Consider the following 20301-nt stretch of genomic DNA (forward strand, 5'->3'; position numbering starts at 1 on the left):
GTGATTGTGTAATCATCCCTCTTTAAAGCCATTCTTACTGTAAGACATAATCTAGCTATGCCCACTAGTCTCTCACATGTGCTATCCCCACATGGTTTTGAGTTTAATACCTTGAAGCACTTTCTTAGTAACCCCCCAATGTTTTGATCCTGCCATTGCATTAGAATATCCATTCCTGCCTATGGGGAGGGGGAGGGGGGGGGGTTGTTCACTGCTGGGATGCAGAATATATGTCTCTCTATGGGGAGGAATGGAGAGCTTCACCACTGTCTGCAAGAGAGCTGACTAGAAGTCAGATGGGGGGAAATAACCTGTCCAGCCAATCAGAAAAATGTCATTACTCCAAATAGAAGGGAACATAATGCTGCTAGGAACCAAAGTCCCGGGCTAAGTTTCCTAGTCGGAGGACATTTAGGCTTACACAATTTCTCAATGGGAAGCAATGGTACGATGTTCTATCAGTAACTAAACTTTCCCCGTGTTCGGAGCCCAGTATGAGGTGACGGGTGGGCGGAAGATGGCCCTGGAGGCCTCCCTGGAAGAGTTCCGCAGACACTGGAGGGCGGAGATAAGAGGGGAGCCCACAGCTCCGGCCGGACCGACTTCCCCAAAGCGCAGGCGGTCAGGAGGGAGCCCAGAGCCTGAATACCAGAGCCAGGAGGACGGTGTGTTCTGGAAATGTCTCCCCGGATCTCCCGCCCGGGACACTGGGATAGCTGGGAGCCGCTACCTGCAGCTGGCAGAGAGTCTGCTGGATGACAGGCCGGACATTACTGCCGGGGAGGAGAAACCGGGAGGCCAGGTGGCCAGAGAGAGCCTGCTGGAGCAACTCATCAATGACCTGGTAATGTATATAGAATGCATACTGTGTGCTGCATTACCCCACCCACCAATCAGACGTCTGTACTACAACCCCCGCGTGACCGGACTTCTCCTGCGCTGCAACCCCCTGTATGACCAGACTTCTCCTGCGCCGCACCCCCCGGTGTGACCGTACTTCTCATGCACTGCAACCCCCTGTATGACGAGACTTCTCCTGCGCCGCACCCCCTGTATGACGAGACTTCTCCTGCGCCGCACCCCCTGTATGACGAGACTTCTCCTGCGCCGCACCCCCTGTATGACGAGACTTCTCCTGCGCCGCACCCCCTGTATGACGAGACTTCTCCTGCGCCGCACCCCCTCGTGTGACCGGACTTCTCCTGCGCCGCACCCCCTCGTGTGACCGGACTTCTCCTGCGCCGCACCCCCCCCCCGTGTGACCGGACTTCTCCTGCGCCGCACCCCCCCCCCGTGTGACCGGACTTCTCCTGCGCCGCACCCCCCCCGTGTGACCGGACTTCTCCTGCGCCGCACCCCCCCGTGTGACCGGACTTCTCTTGCGCCGCACCCCCCCGTGTGACCGGACTTCTCCTGCGCCGCACCCCCCCCCGTGTGACCGGACTTCTCCTGCGCCGCACCCCCCCCCCGTGTGACCGGACTTCTCCTGCGCCGCACCCCCCCCCCGTGTGACCGGACTTCTCCTGCGCCGCACCCCCCCCCGTGTGACCGGACTTCTCCTGCGCCGCACCCCCCCCCGTGTGACCGGACTTCTCCTGCGCCGCACCCCCCCCCGTGTGACCGGACTTCTCCTGCGCCGCACCCCCCCCCGTGTGACCGGACTTCTCCTGCGCCGCACCCCCCCCCCCCCGTGACCGGACTTCTCCTGCGCCGCACCCCCCCCGTGTGACCGGACTTCTCCTGCGCCGCACCCCCCCCCCCCCGTGACCGGACTTCTCCTGCGCCGCACCCCCCCCCCCCCCGTGACCGGACTTCTCCTGCGCCGCACCCCCCCCCCCCCCCCGTGACCGGACTTCTCCTGCGCCGCAAACCCCCCCCGTGACGGGACTTCTCCTGCACCGCACCCCCCCCCCCGTGACCAAACTTCTCTTGTGCGGCACCCCCCCCCCGTGACCGGACTTCTCCTGCGCCGCACCCCCCCCCCCGTGTGACCGGACTTCTCTTGCGCCGCACCCCCACCCCCCCCGTGTGACCGGACTCTTGCTTTTGGCATCCACAGAGATCCATCGTCATGTCTGCTTACATATAGCTCTATGAATGATGGAAAGTAATGCCTCCTGGGATATGGCTTTGGTGTCCCAAGAAACATTGGTATAGTCCATTCATAGAGCAATGTGGAAATGGCTTCATCTTAGTCTGCACATGTATCATCAGCGGGCCGGCTGCAGGAACCAGGAGACAGCCGGCCCCTTGTGGTGCAGAGTTAGCAGCACAGCTCAGGACTTCTAGCAGAACAGGGGGGGGGGGATGGATTGGTGAAAACCCTTGTCTGGTTTGTACTGCTTTCAGTCACTCCAATAGATTTTCTATCACATTTTTGTCTGGTTGGGACTAGTTCCAGTGGTAAGGAAGTGAAGGAAAATCTGTAACAAAGATGCAGGAAACATTAAATCCTGACAGGAGCCTTCGCCTTCTCTGCTAAAGTTGTCCACACTGATGATGCCGACACCGGGGACAAAGGACTGCTGGTGAACCTGGCTGTGGTGAGGACACCGCTGGATCCTAGGACAGGTGAGTGGCTGTTTTTTTAAAAGTCAGCAGATACAGTTTTTGTAGCTGCTGACTTTTATTTTTATTTTTTTAGCTGGAGACTTTACCTCCGCTTTAATTTCCCATCCTGATATTTACTGGCACTGGTGAAGGTCAGGGTCTCAAAGCTGCTCCTTGCAAGGCTATATCACTTGTGCCTTACAGTAAGATCTTCCTAAACTGCAAAATCATGCGAGATGGAGGTGTAAGGCTTTTTTTAACAGATGAGTGTCATATTGTATGGCACATGATGCGGTGCAAACGTCATTGGTGGGTCAGCGAGCACTGATGTATTTTCTGATGCACGAGGCAACAGTGTGCTGAGACTGGGGAAACAGTACAAGAAACGGCATGTAACAACTAATAGCTTTATTCATTTTACTAAAGGGATTGCATTAGTTGGTTAAAGCAGGGGTCTGCTCCAATGGGGCTCCAATGGTGCTCTGAATACCAGTTAGATCTCGAGAAATAAACCTCTCCGTTCAAAACTAGTAAGCTTAACATACAAGCTGGCAACCAAATGGCACTGCTATCACTTATTAGTGGTAGGTGTATCTGTCAGGTTTTTCATCATATGGGGTCACAACTGCACATATGCTTTTAGCTGGATCTCCTGAGAATTGGCACTGCTACAGTGATCCCTGCACTGCTCTGACTGGCTGATCCCAGAAATGACCCAGATTACAGGCAGTCAGTGGGACTATGTGGCTGCAGAGAGATTGAAGGAAAGCAGGTGCTAGGTGAGGGGGAACAATTGACAGGTTCTTTCGTGTGTGTGGTTTTTTTTTTTTTTTTTTTTAGAGGCTCCATTCACGCACACTTTCATTTTCCTGTTACAATTAGAGTCCTGCACCCAGGTATGGTTTTAAATGGTCAGAGAATTCTGGGGTGACATCATTTTACTTCAGAAACATATGGGGAAGGAAAGCCTTTTTTTCCCCAAGTGCCTCCTCAAAAGAAAAAGATTGTGTGAGCTGGGGAGGCCCCAATAAGATGCACAAAACATACTTAAAGCCCATCTCTAGGCTCAACACTTCTGCCCACAGGATGCCAGCCTCCTCCTCTGAAGGTCCCCCAGTGTGTATTTTATGCACTTCTTCTTTTTTTTTTTTTTTTTTTTTAACCTTCAGGCCAGTCCTGTGGTGCTGCTGAGGCCTCTTTGCTTCTTTTCTGGGCTTGGTAGACCTAACTGATGCTGACTCTGCACCAATACGCGGTGACTGATGAGTGACATGGTGACAGCACCTCAGGGGTGGGCCAATGGCACCTGTGTCATAGAACCTTCAGTCTTCTGGGTCAAGTGGTGCTGGTTATCATTCAACCCAGAAGAAGGACATCTTGTGGGGACAAAGAGGTACTGCATGACACAACTCCTAATAGCAGCTCCTAATAGAAGGTATTAAGTTGCTTTTTTTTTTTTTTTTTCCCCTTTAACACAGACTAGGACATTTTTTTTTGTTTACAAACGATTTTATTGTACATAAGTAGACAGTAAAACAACAGCACAGTATGAAAGTGATATTGTCAACAAAAATATGGCACATTTGAACCGTACAATACATAAAAGTATATTAACATAAAAAAGAAGATAGAGGAAGAAAGAAAGTTATGAGTGCATGAGATACATAAATGATAAAACAGATTGAGTGATACAGCTATCAACAATATATGTCAGCCATTCTTTACCGGGGATGTTGTCAATCATGCAATAAATGTCTACAATCCTTCCATGACTCCCATTTTTTATCGTATAAGTGCATCTTATCCAGTAGTGTATAATGAATACGTTCCATAAGCATTACAGCGTCAATTCTGTGTAAAACAGAGTCCAAGGGTACAGCATTAGACCGCCAATGCAGGGCAATGGACCACAAAGTGGCAATACATAATGTATGTAGCAATCTCAGAGTGGCATCAGAGACCCCTGGGATATGAACCCCCAATAAACAGGTCTGTATAGACAACTGTATCGGGTTGCCCGATAGTGAGGTAGCCACCTCAGATATCTTACGCCAGATCAAAGATATGTTTGGGCAATCCCAAAACATATGGACCAAAGTACCTGTACCTGTGTAGTCTGGACGGAGTATAATACCATCTGGTTAAAACTTTAAGGGCCGTCTCACGAACCGAAAGAGATCTAGAGCTCTTGCATATATTATCCACCATGGAGTCCCAATCCTCATCCGAAAAAGTGATACCACAATCCTCCTCCCACCTCTGCCTGTACATAGGAGGAGCATGAAAAAGACAGATCAAAAATTGGTGATAAAGATCTGAAATAAGACCCCTACCTCTAGGAGAGTCACGGCTGACACGCTCAAAAAAAGAGATCGGAGAAGATGGGGTAAGGCCAAAGTGCGCATTAAAAAAGTGCCTAATCTGTCTATAACGAAGTTACTCACGAAGAGGAACATCAAATAGCACGCGCAGCATATCGAAGGTAATATAAGATCCTCCTCTTTGGAAATCAGACAATCTGATAAAGGATCGATCATACCACCAACGAAACATGTGAGGGGAAGAGAAGGCTACAACAAAAGTAGGATCACCAAAAAATGACACACCTGGGGGAATATGAGAGACTAAACTCAGCTTAGCCTTGTATTTGGACCAAAGTGTCAGTGAGTGAGTCACTATAGAGTTATGAAAAGTAAGCGATCGGGGGGAGATTTTAGACCACAAAATTCCCGGTAAATAAAAAGGACGTATCGACTGAGACTCAAACTTAATCCATGGGATTTGAGAGTTAATAGTAGCCCATTGTGATAATTGCGCAAAACGAGCCGAGAGGTAATATAGCCAAAAGTTGGGAAGACCAAGACCTCCCGTCCGTTGTGAGCGAAGACTAGGACATTTTTAAGAAATACATTTTGGACCAAAGTTATACTTTACACTCCACATTGTCTTTTCACAAAGTGAAAAACCTCTTAAGGTGCTCCAGGCAACAATTACAGGCATTATTAGAGGCTGACACATGCCCTGCTTTAAATAATGAAGTGTTATCACATCATATTACTAGTTAAAGTGGTTGTAAAGTCTGAAGGTACTTACCTTCATGCATAGAATGCATGAAAGTAAAAAAACCTGTGTGCAGCAGCTCCCCCAGCCCCCTCAATACTTATCTGAGCCTCATTGCGATCCAGCAATATGAATGACAGCCTTGGCTGTCCCGGGTCTCTGCCTCCTCATTGGCTGAGACAGCAAGTGGAAGCCATTGGCTCCTGCTGCTGTCAATCACAGCCAGTCAGCTAATAAGGAGAGAGGGGAAGGAGCAAGCCGTGGCTGTGTTTGTGAATGAACACACAAAGCAGCAGTTGCCCCCACAGCAAGCTGCTTGCTGTGGGGGCACCTGACAGACAGGAGAAGCCAGGAGAGCCTGTGGGGGGACTGCAATCCATTTTAAGTTTCTATAATATGTATTTAGTTGCTGCTTAAAGGGCATTTCCATTTTTCCTTTAATACATTTTCTAAGTAAAAATATTTGTCAGTGAAATGTATTGTGAGGTACTGATTGGCAAGGTTGTGGATAATGTTAATGGGTCACCTCGGTGTCTCACCCACACGTGGTGATGGGCTCTAGGATTTGTGGTGGTTAGGGAGAAAACACATTTTTTTTGTTTCCTCTATTAAGTTCTGTTCTGGGTCTTGCACCCCAGATGTTTTTATAAAGCTTTGGGTGGGATAAAGGCCTCAGTCCTAGGTCCACATCTTATCTGTAGAGATGAGCTTAGGCATCCTCTGAACTCCTCTTTTAACCCAAATGCTGAACTCCTGCTTTTATTTTTTTCCTTCTTGTACGGCAAGGAGCTGCGGGCTGGATCATTTCCTACCCTGAAGCTTGTGAGCTATTCCTGAGTGTCCCTGTCTCGTGTATGGATCACCGCTGCCAATACCAGTTGAGCCTGCCATCCTTAGAACTTGTTGCTTAGATGTGGACAGCACTAAGAGACAGACATCTATTGAGCAAAGTGAAGGAGTTTGTAAAATGGCTTATATTGGGAAATGTTAATCAACAAGCGACTATCCGCCCACCAGGACTCCTTAAAGGGGCAGCACAAGTGAGCCACTCTACAGCAGCAGACTCAGGCCCTGTTAGCGAGGCAGGTGTTGGGCCATTGGCTGATTCCAGTTCAGTGACAGCTGCTACACAGTACTTTGCAGAAGTTATTTCTGAAAGATGATTTTTAAGCCTACTGTGGAGTCAAAGAACATGAGATGCCACCTGAGGAGCAGTGGGCAGATATGCTGGCACCCTTTCTACAGGGAAGCCACAAACGGCCTACTTTGACTTACAACCTCAATGCCAAGGTGTCCTAAAATTAAAGGAAAAATATTACCTTGCTCGGGGATAATATAGTTGTCTGAGCGCAGTGTGTGGTCACAGATGTATGATATCTTCCACCTTGCAAACAAGTATTTGCAGCTACTAGCTTGCTCAGATGGTAGCACCAGTAATCTCAACCATTAGATCACAGCCTTGCTTGAATATACAGTAAATAACAGAAATAAATTCAAAGGCTTATAGAGCCCTCTGCTCCCACTCAATTAAGACATATATTTTATTGGTATACAAATATTACCCATAATTCACCTTTGCCACTACAATAATACAATATCCTTAAGGCATAAAATCAATACAGGTGGTGATTTGTACTTACAGTATCATCAATGTGGATGTAAACCCAACAATGAAGGTGTTGTTAAAATAAATATTACTGTTTATCTTCCGGTTTGCTGATTTTTTTTTTTTCTTTTTTACATTAAAGGATAAGATCATCTTTTAGACAAAAATAATAAATGCACTTTTTTTTTTTTTTGCAGGTAAAAAAATGTGCATTTATTTTTGTCTACAGGAGCCTGGAAAGCATTGCATCAGCGATCAGTAGATTACTGATGCCATCCAGGTTTGCAGCCCTGTCAGTATATCTGCTTGCCCATACGGGATGTACAGTCAAGCAGGTATTCTGACAGGAAGCTTCAGTGAACTACCATGACGCTCCACAGTGCCGTGGTAGTTCATTGAAAACTGCAAGCCGACAGCTACTAAGGCTGTCAGGATTTGCAGTTAATTTATTCACGGAAGTCCGTGAATGAATGATGCAGCCATGTGGGCGGAGCCCCGCATGGCCGCGCTGTTGTAAACAGATAGTATGGGGAGAAGTCTCCCTATACTATCTGTCAGAGGGCAGAAGGGTAGCAGCTGCAGCTAAGAGAACATGTTACATGTTCCACCCTAAAAACAGGGTCAAACATGTAACATGTTCCCAAAGGTGAACTTCTGCTTTAAGGCAATATGTGTTCCCATTCACCATATACTTGCATTAATCATCAAGGTGATAATATTTATAGAGGAGACAGCCTTTGAAGGTACCTGAACTGAACTTCATGTTATAAACTGAAATGTCTTTTATTAGTATTGCATTCCAAGATATCTGAAAGTTCCATAGCTCACATATTTGTTGTATATTACCATTTCACAATATTTATGGTGGTCCCCATTCAGCACCCATAAACTGTGTATGTTGTTAGTTTATTCTGTCATAGAGTCACAAGGCTCACTTTTTTTTTCTTTCTTTTATCTCCCTCCTTTCAACGTCTTTCTTGGAAATAAATTCCTCTTCTTCAGGAGTACTATTTGGGCTATTTTATCTTGGCTATAATCTCTACAAGCGTTTAGACGCTCCCATACTCCTAGTCTGTCGTGGCGAGGTGTGGGAAGTGGCCCACATGCTTTCCTCTTCTCTATATTTATCTGGTAATTTAAACTGATGGTAGCCCTGGGTGATAACCTTAGTAAGGGTAGATGCCTGGATTACATACTAAACCGAGGTGCTCTTGTTTTCTCTTGCGCCCTTTATGATATGACTCTAATTGTATGTAAAATGGAATTGATGCAACCTGATCCTTCAAGGTTCTGACAAAGCTACAGGGCATTGTAACAGATGTATACTGTGAGAGGAGAGAAGCTGCTGGATTGAAGTTTTGTGTTTGCAGTCCCTGGCCATCTAAACTGAACCACATGAGAAGACTTTAGGGGAGTGGACTTAATGCCTATATGGTCAGGTGTCTTAAGAACCCATATGAGTTTGCGGCTGACCTTGAGTGTTGCGGTTTCTTTCTTTTCTTGCCCCTATGCTCACCTGTGAGAATGTTTGTTTTGTTTTTTTTAATTGACCATACGCCTAGTAAAGATTACAGCCATTAAAAAATAGCCACAATTGTGCTCCTCGAAAAGTGGAATTTATTTACATATATCTCCCCCCCACCCCCGTTAGCTGTCAAATTTTGAAAAAACGCGGCTGTGCAGGCCTGAACCTTGTAGCTCTCCCCATTGTGTCTTTTCCCCTATGCTAGCATTGTGTCCACAGTAGCATTTGCGTAGGCAGAGCAGAGTAGGACTGGCCATAGAGGGATTACTTTGATGCAGTTGGCCAGCTTAAGCATGTATTGCAATATGTGTGAACTAAATATCCCTATTTATCGCATATTTTGCTTGAAAGGGTATATACCAGTGTGCAGAGGGTCTTCAGAATTTCTAGTGTTAATATGTGGTTACACCCCTTTAGCACCTGATGGATAAATGCATGCACTAGCTGTTGGGATTTGAGCACAGGGATCTCTTGTTTGTTGTACAGGCCTCTGGCCGCCCGGCCGCGTTACACAGTCACAGCAATCTGTGAATGAGAGACTACAAATCCCGGCAGCCCTAGCGGCTGTCAGCTTGTAGTCTTCAATGAACTACCACAGCACTGTGGAGCATTGCGGTAGTTCATTGACTCTTCTTGTCAGTATATCTGCTTGCTCATACATCTCGTACAAGCAAGCAAATATTCTGACAGATCTGCAGGAGACCTACATGGCAACAGAGATCTGTTGATTGCTGGTGCAATGCAAACAAAAATAATAAATGCACTTTTTTTTACCTGCAAAAAAATGTGCATTTATTTTTTACTGAAAGGTGAACTTACCCTTTTAAGGGAGATCCTACACTCCACTGCTGCATTAGCCCAGTTGAAATTCTTATTATTGTACTATTGAGTCTTGTGACCATATGATAGAATTCACGAGCGACCTAGACAGCTAATGAGTGCTGAATGAGGACAACCATAAGTATGTAACTGAACTGTTGCATTTTAAGATGTGATACTACTAAAGGTCAATTGATTTTATAACCCAAAGTTCTGTTTGGGTACCTCCCAAAAGTATCCTTTTTTCATTGCCTTCTCTATAAGTGGTGTGACAGTGTGGATGGGATTCTCTCAGAAAAATAACAGCCCACCCCCCAAGATTGTTAATCTTTAAGGTATTAAGTAATCAGTATCTTTTTATATAAATTTATTTATACATTGGTCCAGCAGACACGTGTATCTTCAGTATTAGATTATGATACTAGTAATGGAAACCCACACTGGCAACTGTAACGCTTGTCTCAAAAGGATCGCTGGGATTGGAATCTTATTTGTATTCACATAAGTAGAATTGTCTTCATGCCCTCAATTGTGGACACTTGTATGAGAGCAATCCTCTGCTTATTACAGTCATCTGTGTTAGTTTATCAACTTATTTAGAGTCAGCTGTGTGAATATGTCCACAAACCGCCTTTTGGAATGGCTCACTTAATTGGCAGAAGCTTGCACTTTCAAAACTCATGTGGTACCAGGCTTGCACCTATCTCACAATGACAAAACACAATGATGTAGTTTGGTGTATCCAAAGTTCTAATATGTAGTTCTCTGAGCAACAAGAACAGTCTCATTAGCTATATTGCAGTACCAGGCTTCTGTTATTTGCAGTAAAACCACTCTCATAGGTTGTCTTGCTGCAGCAAACATCCACTGGCTGCCATCAGCTGTGTTTTATTCAAAAAGCAGCTTTGTAACGCTACTGCCACAAGCATGCCTAATGACACTCTCCTTTTTATATCTATCAGCAATACCACAAAGCAATCGATATAGGTTGATACTTGTTTAATGAAATGTAAGTGCTGCCCATTTGTTTCAAGCGTTACTAAACCCAGGACACTACATTCTCTATATAGTCTCCCACAGAACATGGAAGTGCAATTATTTTAGTAAATCTAAACTGTAAAGTACCTTTTCTCATCAGCAGTTTTGTGACTTCTAACAGTGTCCAGCCAAGCACTGGTTAAAGCTTGCAGGAGGAGTTTTCATTTTGCTCTAGGAGGATGCAGAACCCTGACCTCTGTTTGGACAGTGCTGATCGGCTCTGTGCTGATCACATGCACTCTCCAAGGAGATCAGAGGGGGACACTGGAAGAAGGGGGAGGATCAGAGAAGTCAGGATGAAAGCACTTTTTTTTTTTTTACACAATGCTGAGGATTAACCCCTTAAGTTCCACAGTGTGTATAACGAACATACAGCTTACTGTTGTGCGTTTGGTAACACTTTAAATACCACCAAAAATAAATCATTAAAAAATAGACTATATATGTAATAAATGAGAAGTCGGTCCCTTGTGAGTATGCTTCACAATTTCATTCAAAAGTCCAGAGTAGTGTGCCTCCCAATCCACCAAGATCTCCATCACCGATAAAACACAGCAAAGACTTGCCTTCCTTTGGTGATGCTCCTGGCTGGATGTGTCCTCTGATGCACCTGAAATTCCGTTTGTGTTATACTTCTGGCATTCTGCTCAATAGGACTTTCTATAACCAATCATATTGCTATGGTAAGCCTTTGCTGTGTCTTATTAGTGGTGGTGATCTTCGTGGATTGGTATGCACACTACTTTGGACTTTTGCATGAAATTTTGAAGCCTATTCACTAGAGATTGAACTTTAATTTTTGGCATAGTCAGGCATCTCTGTCAGACAATACACCACTTCGCCCAGAAAATTGTTTCAATTACAAATGTTTAGGCATTCACATGTTTCTTTTGTTTGGGTTGGTATGATACAAAAAAGTGGAGAAACATAAAGCCAAATCTGACACATTTTATGCAAAGCCCCAGAAATGGATTGGACAAGATTATTGGCATCCTTAATTTAGTATCTGGTAGCGCACCTCTTGGAAAAAAATAATTGAAATCAGTCGCTTCCTGTAACCATCATTGAGTTTCTTACACCTCTTTACTGGAATTTTATATCACTTTTCTTTCACCCACTGTTTCAGGTCTCTCAGATTGGAAGAGTTCCTTTTTCCAACTGCTGTTTTGAGATCTCTCCACAGGTGCTCTCTGGACTTGGACCAGTAGTCTCCAACGCTGTGTCTTACACCGATACTGTATTGATCAGTGGTTTCCAAACTCTGGCCAGGGGGCTTTATGGGGCCCTTTGCCTGCCTTTTATCTGGCCCTTGGAGCACTAGTCCTTCTACTGACACCAACATTGGGGATATCATTCTTGCCACTGACACCAACAATGGGCACTCTTCATCCCACTGATACCAGTGATGGGCACTATTCCTCCCATTGACCTAAAAAATGGGTCACGATTCCTTCCACTGACACCACCAATAGGGGCACAATTCCTGCCACTGACAACAACAATAGGACACTATTCCTCCTACTGACCCCAACAATAGGACACAATTACTGACACCACCAATAGGGGACTATTCCTCCCACTGACCTTAATGATGGGGCACTATTCCTTCCACTGACACCAAGAAATGGGGCACTATTCCTCCCACTGACACCAAGAAATGGGGCACTATTTCTCCCACTGACACCAAGAAATGGGGCACTATTCCTTCCACTGACACCAAGAAATGGGGCACTATTCCTTCCACTGACACCAAGAAATGGGGCACTATTCCTTCCACTGACACCAAGAAATGGGGCACTATTTCTCCCACTGACACCAATGATGGGGCATTATTCCTCCCACTAAAGTTGTTCCTTTGTTTACTCCCACTGACAGCAAGACGTTTTCTACTCCCACTGGCCAAAGTCCCCCCCAAAGCCTGAAGAACAGTAAACTGGCCTCTTGTTTAGAAAGATTGGAGACCCCTGGCATAGATGAAACCAAGTCTGGTACAGCCACATATAGAGCACATGATGCTTCTGACAAGCCACCACTGCATTCCTAATGCATTGCGCCATCATAAAAACATCAGAAGCATGTGGTCACATCTATATGCATTGAGATGAAAGTACACTGGGGACAGCAATAACAAAACACGTGATCTCCCGAAGTTCAACCATGTGATCCATGAGCAGCCATTATCACAGTGAAGCACAAGCCATAAGTAAAAAGCCATATAAAAAAACAAAACTAAACGCAAACCATAAATACAGTACAGTGTGCACTACTTTCCTCCACCACCAGCGCACTCATTCAGGGAGTCATGGATACATTTCCCTCATTATAAATATTTACAAGTAATCATTAACCACATCTTGCCTATCATGTTTATATCACTGTGGGGGATAGTTATAGATAAGAACCTGATTAGTTGGTTGATATTCACAGCTTCTCCAGATTCTGGCTGCTCCAGTTTTGATAAGTTCCCCTCGCTATGAAAATAAACTCTGCTTGCTTCCCAGATTCAGAAAGTGAGAGCAATCGTGCTGAAAAAGCCAGAGGTGTTTTCAGGATTACCTGGTCTAACGAATGTCATTTACTATGACATTGTGACTGAACCTCATGTCAAAGTAAAGTTAAAACTCATTTGGGTCCCTGAAGTTCAGGGAAAAGCCATTTTCAGATGATGTGCAGAAAATGTTGCTAGGCTCCGGGAATAGGGTTATTGATGGATACGCCCTCTGTTTGTTGGCAAAATGTGCTCCTTCCTTTTTGGTCTGAGCAGGGGGAGATGGTATACTAAGGGAACTAACTGGCAGGGCTCTGGATGCTGTTTGTGTAACCTAGGTTTCCACCACATGGTGAGGGCTCCAGGATTTGCATCTGTTATGGAAATAACTATTTTTTTTTTATTTTTTTTTCAATAAGGTCTGTGTTGGGTGGGATAAAGTCGAAGTTCCTAGGTCCACATTTCACTCCTTAGCTGTTGAAGGTAGCTCTGGAAATCTTAAAAGTTTTTCTTGCTACTAGTATGGTTGCATCTGCTTGTCATGGCTCAATGTCTGGTTCACGTCTAGAAGATTTGGAAAAGCAGGCTTACTTACCCGATCTGCTGCTCCTGCAGGCTTACCCGTGATGCTAGACTGGCCCCCACAGCCTCTTCTACCCTATGGCTCCAGCAGTCTAAGGCTTTTACCTGCCCCCCTAGACCAGGGGTTTCCAAACATTACACTTTAGTCCTTCAGACTTTGGGGGGTGGCTGGACTATGGTCAGTGGAAGTAAACAGTCCAGTTTTGATATTAGAGGGAGGAACGGTGCCCAATTTTTGAAGGCAGTGGTAGGAATTATGCCCCATTGTTGGTGTCAGTGGGAGGAATAGTGTCTAGTATCAGTGGGGGAAGTAGTGCCTCAAGGGACTGAATAAAGACAAGTAAAGGGCCACAGTTTGGAGACGACTGGGCTAGACTAATCAAGTAGTTAACCCCTGCAGTAAGTCTGCAGCTACACTTCAAGAGAATTTTTAGGTTTCCCGGAGTTGGTACTGGCTTTTATATATGTGAGCTGACAGACATTAAAGTGGTTGTAAACCTCAGACAATTAAAAAAATGAACAAAGCATATCCATCTCTAGTGTGTACTTGTCTCAATCCAGAGCATGAAGTGTCATTACTGTCCACTGCCTTGCTCCTCTGCTATGTGTATAAGATAAATGGTGACAGATGAGGGGTACAGTCTGTGACTGAGCTCCTCAGCTCTGCTTGATGCACACAAAGTGTGTCCAGCAGGTAATAGCTGGCTGTGCAGAGAGCCGTGAATAGCTGCGGCCACTGGCAACCTGTCATTATAGTGAACGGGCCGACGGCTGCACCTAACTGTTTAGAGCCACAGCAGGAATCAGAAGATCCCTGCCGCTCCAATTTGCACTGGCCTAATCAATGTAAATGTAAGTCTTTTATATTTTAACTTCCTTTACCACTTTCTATCTACCTGCCTGCAATGTACTGAAAGGGACAGTGTAAAAATAAAAAAAAAGCAAAATAAATAATCAAAAAATAAATAAATAAGCCCCGTTCCTGTGCTTGTGCGCAAAGCAAACGCAAGCTGCAGTCCCGTATCAGTATGTAAACAGACTGCACCATGCATGTGAGGTATCACCGAGAATGTCTGTCTGATTGGGGGCAGTAATTCTAGCAGTAGACCTCCTGTGTAAATCTATAGTGGTGACCTGTAAAGGCTTTTAAAGTGTCACCTATGGATATTAAAAATTTACTTTAATGGAACGTATGGTGATGCGGCAGTGACTCAACAAGGTGAGGGACATGGCGGCAGCAGATGAATGGATGCCGACTAACAGGCACTGCCATGATGGATCTAAAATGACAGGTGCTTTTTAAATGTAAGGAATCCGACTCATTCTTGGTGGTAGTTAGAGTCTGTATCTGTAGTCCAAATGAAGGTTTCCTTTTAGATTAATAAGCTGTCTGGTTAGTAAAACAGCGATATCAGAACAGATTTTAGATTAATCATACATAGCTGGAGAACTACTCCAAATTTTATTTTATGTTTTTTCTCATGGTTAGTATGAAATTGTGTGAATGCATCAATGCAGTGCATGTTATCTCCGCTTGTAGAGCTTGGATTCATTGAACGAGTTTACCAAAAATATAAATATTGCAGAATATACAGCCTCATGCTACATAACTAAGCTCCATTTCATGCTGAATAAGCGAAATTATTAATGGATCTTAAATAGAAAACTCTTTTTGGATAGAATTTTACTCAACGTTTTTTTTTTTTTTTTTTTTCCTTTTAATCAAATTTATTTTAATAAAATGCTTTTATTTTTTTTTTATTTATTTATTTTTTTTAATCGATTTTTCCTTGCTACAAAAACTTTTCATGTAAACAGGCATGGTCTTCAAGTGGTTAGAAGAATGGGTGATGTGTGGCATACGTTTCTAATGTTGGCCCTGAAATGCCAGGATAGTAGAACCAAATGACCCCCTTTTTTTTTTTTTTTCTTTTTTTTTTTTTTTTTTTTTTGTCTGGAAAGTAGACACTCAAAGGTGTTCGTTTAAAGGGCATGGTGAGTATTTTGCAGATCACATATGTTGCCATAAGTTTTTGGGAAACAAAAAAGAAAATGAAAATGTGTGTGGGGTGTTTTTTTTTTTTTTTTTTTTTTTTATTTTATTTATTTAGCGCTGACAAAAATGACATCTGCAAAACACTCACCATGCCTCTTGTCAAATTCCTTTTGGGTTGTCTACTTTCCAAAAAGGGGTTGTTTGTACTATCCTGGCATTTTAAGGCCTCCGAAACTGTGGTAGGTAGTGAGGAAGTGACATAAGAAATATGCCCTTTTGAAAGCCTGGAGGTGGTCATTGGATTATCAGGGCCTGTATGTAGCTAGGCTGCCAAAATGTCTCTCACATGTGGTATCCCCATACTCAAAAGAAGTAGCATAATGTGTTTTAGGGTGTTATTTCAAATTTAACCATGGTAAGTGTGAGCAACGTATCGCTTGTAGTGTTACTGAACCCAGGACCCTCCATTCACTATATCTGCTCTCCCACAGTACACAGAACATGGAAATGTAATTACTTTAGTAAATATAAACTGCTAAATACTTTTTTCTCATCAGAAGTTGGCGCAGTCTTGTGACTTTTATCAGTGTCCAGCAAAGCACTGGTCAAACCTTATAGGAGGAGTTTTCCTTCTCCTCTAGGAGGATGCAGGAACCCCAACCTCTGTCTGGACAGTGCTGATTGGCCCTGTGCTGATCACATGCTCTCTGGCAAGAAAAAAACCTCTAGCATTACACTCCAAAATGAGCATGTACAGAGTTACTCCAAACCTCTGTTCTATCAGGAGATATTTAGGGGGCAGTGGAAGTAGTAGAGGATCAGAGAAGACAAACATCTTCTCTTTTTTTTTTTTTTTTTTTTTTTTCCCCTCAAGGTGGAGAATTAACCCCTCAGGTTCCAAAGTGAGTCTAACAAGTATGCTTTACTGCTGATTTTACTGTTGTGGGTTTAGTACCTAAGTGACAACTTTGTGAAAAAAGTCATTTTCAAGGGGTTTTGTACTGACCTGGCATTTTAGCACATCAAGAATGAAGCACATGAATGCCAAAATTAGAACCAAAATATCTGATGTGGACCTTGAGAATTGCTACTACATCCATCAAACTAGATATTGATGCATTAGTTTATCAAAACCAGTGTTAAATATTGCACTAGTTTTTATGTTGTCCTTTTTTTCTTTTTTTCTTTTTTTCTTTTTTTTTTTTACTTTTTAGAACAAAATATTACTTTTTATAATTTAATAATTTCATTACTCAAATAGGTACATTATCTATATTCGTGCTTGTTTAAGAGTTGGTGATGGGGAAAGACTGTCAAAGGCTGATGTGGAAGCTTATGATGATGGATATTGTGTAGCATTCAATGGGATTGATTTACTAAAACTGAAGAGTGCAAAATCCCAGTACAGTTCTTCATAGAAACCAGTCAGCTTTCCCCTTTTTTTTTTTTTTTTTTTTTTTTTTTTTTTTGTCTTTTAGTCAAAGCTTAATTGAGGAAGCTGATTGGCTACCATGCACAGATGAACCCGATTTTTGCACTCTCCCGTTTTTAATAAATCAACCCCAATGATTTGTATATGGACTCTTACCTATATTGCTGCTTTTCAACTAAAGCCCAACAGAAATAAAGAAAAAAAACAAAAACAAAAAAACTGTATTCTTGGTGTCCAGCCATCCAAATGGAATGGCGAGCGGTCACTGATTCTTGATGTTCATATACACTATATTGCTGAAAGTATTGGGATACCCCTCCAAATAATTGGATTCAGATATTCCAATCCTCTACATGGCCACAGGTGTATACAATCAAGCACCTAGGCATGCAGACTGCTTCTACATACATTTTGTGAAAGAATGGGTCGCTCTCTGGAGCTCAGTGAATTCAAGCATGGCACCAGGATAGGTTGCCACCTGTGGAATAAGTCCATCTGTGAAATTTCCTTGCTACTAAATATTCCACGGTCAACTGTTAGTGGTATTATAACAAAGTGTAAACAACTGGGAACAGCAGCAGCTCCGCCACAAAATGGTAGGCCACATAAAATAACAGAGTGGGGTCAGCGCATGCTGAAGCGCACAGTGCTCAGAAGTCGCCAACTGTCTGCAGAGTCAATAGTTAATGACCTCCAAACTTCATGTGGCCTTCAAATTAGCATAACAGTGTGTAGAAAGCTTCATGGTGATTGTAAGGCTTGGATGCAGCTGCTCAGCCATGGAAACCTATTCCAAGTGCAGTGCAAAGTGTTGGATGCAGTAGTGTAAAGCATGTCGCCACTGGACTCTAGAGCAGTGGAGACGTGTTCTCTGGAGTGATGATTCACACTTTTCTGTCTGGCAATCCGATGGACATGTCTGGGTTTGACTGTTGCCAGGAGAACAGTACTTTTCTGGCTGCATTGTGCCAAGGGTCAAGTTTGGTGGAGGGGGATTATGGCTTGAGGTTATTTTTCATGGGTTGGGCTTGGTCACTTAGTTCCTGTGAAGGGAACTCTTAATGGCGTCAGCATACCAAGACTTTTTGGACAATTTCATGCTCCCAACTATGCGGGAATAGTTTGGGGATGGCCCCTTCCTGTTCCAGCATGACTGCTCACCAGTGCACAAAGCAAGGTCCATAAAGACATGGATGAGTGAGTTTGGGGTGCAGGAACTTGACTGACCTGCACAGAGCCCTGACCTCAACCTGATAGAACCTTTGGGATGGATAAGAGTGGAGAATGCAAGCCAGGCCTTCTTGTCTGACTTCTGTGCTTGACTTTGCGTGCTTCTGGAAGAATAGTCAATCATTCCCACAGACCCACTCCTAAACCTTTGAACAGCCTTAAGAGATGAAGCTGCTATAGCTGCAAAGGGTGGGCCAACTCGATATTGAACCCTATAGACTAAGACTGGGATGCCATTAAAGTTCATGTGCGTGAAAGGCAGGCATCCCAATGCGTTTGGCAATATAGTGTGTATAGGGTCTGCCACATTGAACACAAGTTTATAGATGCAGGCAGATGTTGGTGACCATTGATTCATCCAAGTTGATTACAACTTCTTTCACGTTAAGGAATATATTTGATATTCAATAGAATCTGGAATGCATCTGCTGTGAAAGTAAATTTGGTGGCCAGTGCTGTGTGTTATTAAAAAAAAAAAAATCATTACCTTGGCTCATGCTTTGTGCATATTTCCTGTCAAGATTCTAAAATGTGACTTTCCAAAGAGCCACATCATTAACTAGAATCTAAAATTAATATTTTAATGTTTGTCTGTGTGTTCTTAATTGGCCTGGCAATACTAAGGAGTTGTTTAGCCAAAGTCTGAAGCTAGCAGTGGAGAAGCTTTGTAATCGCCAAGTCAACAGGCTTTGATTACATAAATTAAGCAGTTAATTTGAGCCTGCTCCCATTTGCTTTAAATGGATAACAAACGTCTGTGCTTAGCTCCGGCTGCATAGAGAGTGCGCTTGCTGTGCTTAAATAGCAGATCCTAAAAACAAAGCCGCCAAACTGGTTCCTCATTTCATACTAATTTATGGGTCTTGTGGTCAGTCATCCCTTTGTTTCAAGCCACATGTAATTCATAGGGACAACAGAGTGCGGTATAACAGCACCAAACCAAATTGCTAGCACAGCTAACCCTCCCAGTGGCATTTGCCAGCTTGTATTTTGATTGTCAGAGATTTGGGAGCTACATCAAAGTTTTGGATGATAATCAGTTTTGCCTTGAAAAGCCCATTGTGATTTAAAATAAAGTTGCTATTAACTCTTTATGAGAGATGGATACCTATTAGCAATTGGTGAAAGCAAAAATGCATGTGGTGTATATACATAACCATGTACCATTTGTCCATTTTTGAACTGCCTCATTTCTTTGCACATTAGATTTTGTTAGGAAATCAGTAACAATAATAGGATTCTATAATGCTGCTTAATGTCTTGATGGACACTGCATTTAGAGACTATTGGGTTATGCTGCCACCTGCAGGAGAATTTAAACACTGGCAGCAAAAACAAAAGCTATAACCAGTCTGGTATAACCCCTCCCACTTACAGCTTGCTTCAGTTTTTTGCAAGCGTCCTAGGAGGACACCTGCGTTCAAGATTATTACACCTCTATTCAATAACATTATTTATTTTTTATTCAGTCAAGTTTCTCCTTCATGCTGTTATCCTGGACCTGGACACTGGAGGACCCTTTCTAACGATCAACATTTTGGAACTCTGAATAATTTTGGCTTTTCCTATAACAATGGTTGCTATGACTGGAGGGTCATCCAATTGGACAGTGCCAAGGCAGTATTGTACATTGCTTATCGGGGGAAACCATATGAACTTAACATTTTCAGCCTTGTCTGCCATTTGCATCCCAGGCATGCACACTTTAGACTTTCTCAGCTGTCAGCACCTAGATCTGGTGGAATGGACCCTATACCCAGAGATGTTCCAGGACCTGTGTCACAGATGGGGGACACTGGTTCTGATCCTCTTGGTCTCTAGTTTCAACAACAAACTGGTAAGGTTTGTCTTCAGGTAAAAAAAAATCCTCTGATGGAAGCAACACATGTTCTGGTGGCTCCATGAGAGCCAGTACAGCCTGATCTTCACTCATGCTATTGCATATCTCTATATTGCCTTTGGCAAATGTGGCACT

The 20301-nt window shown here is 43.7% G+C and overlaps 1 protein-coding gene across 2 annotated transcripts in view; it reads left to right on the top strand.

Annotated features, from left to right (window-relative positions):
- The first annotated feature begins 399 nt into the window (after positions 1 to 399).
- Positions 400 to 20301, top strand: part of FBXW8 (F-box and WD repeat domain containing 8) — a 155958-nt gene continuing 136056 nt past the window's right edge. For both annotated transcript variants that reach the window (XM_089677106.1, XM_089677113.1), the window contains exon 1: positions 400 to 844. In XM_089677106.1, the coding sequence (XP_089533232.1) occupies positions 518 to 844 (327 nt within the window). In that variant the 5' untranslated portion in view covers positions 400 to 517. The remainder of the gene's footprint in view (positions 845 to 20301) is intronic.

Source organism: Staurois parvus, unplaced genomic scaffold, assembly GCF_062004578.1.
Source record: "Staurois parvus isolate SC_StPar_1 unplaced genomic scaffold, SC_StPar_1.0 ptg000014l, whole genome shotgun sequence".
Classification (NCBI taxonomy): domain Eukaryota; kingdom Metazoa; phylum Chordata; class Amphibia; order Anura; family Ranidae; genus Staurois; species Staurois parvus.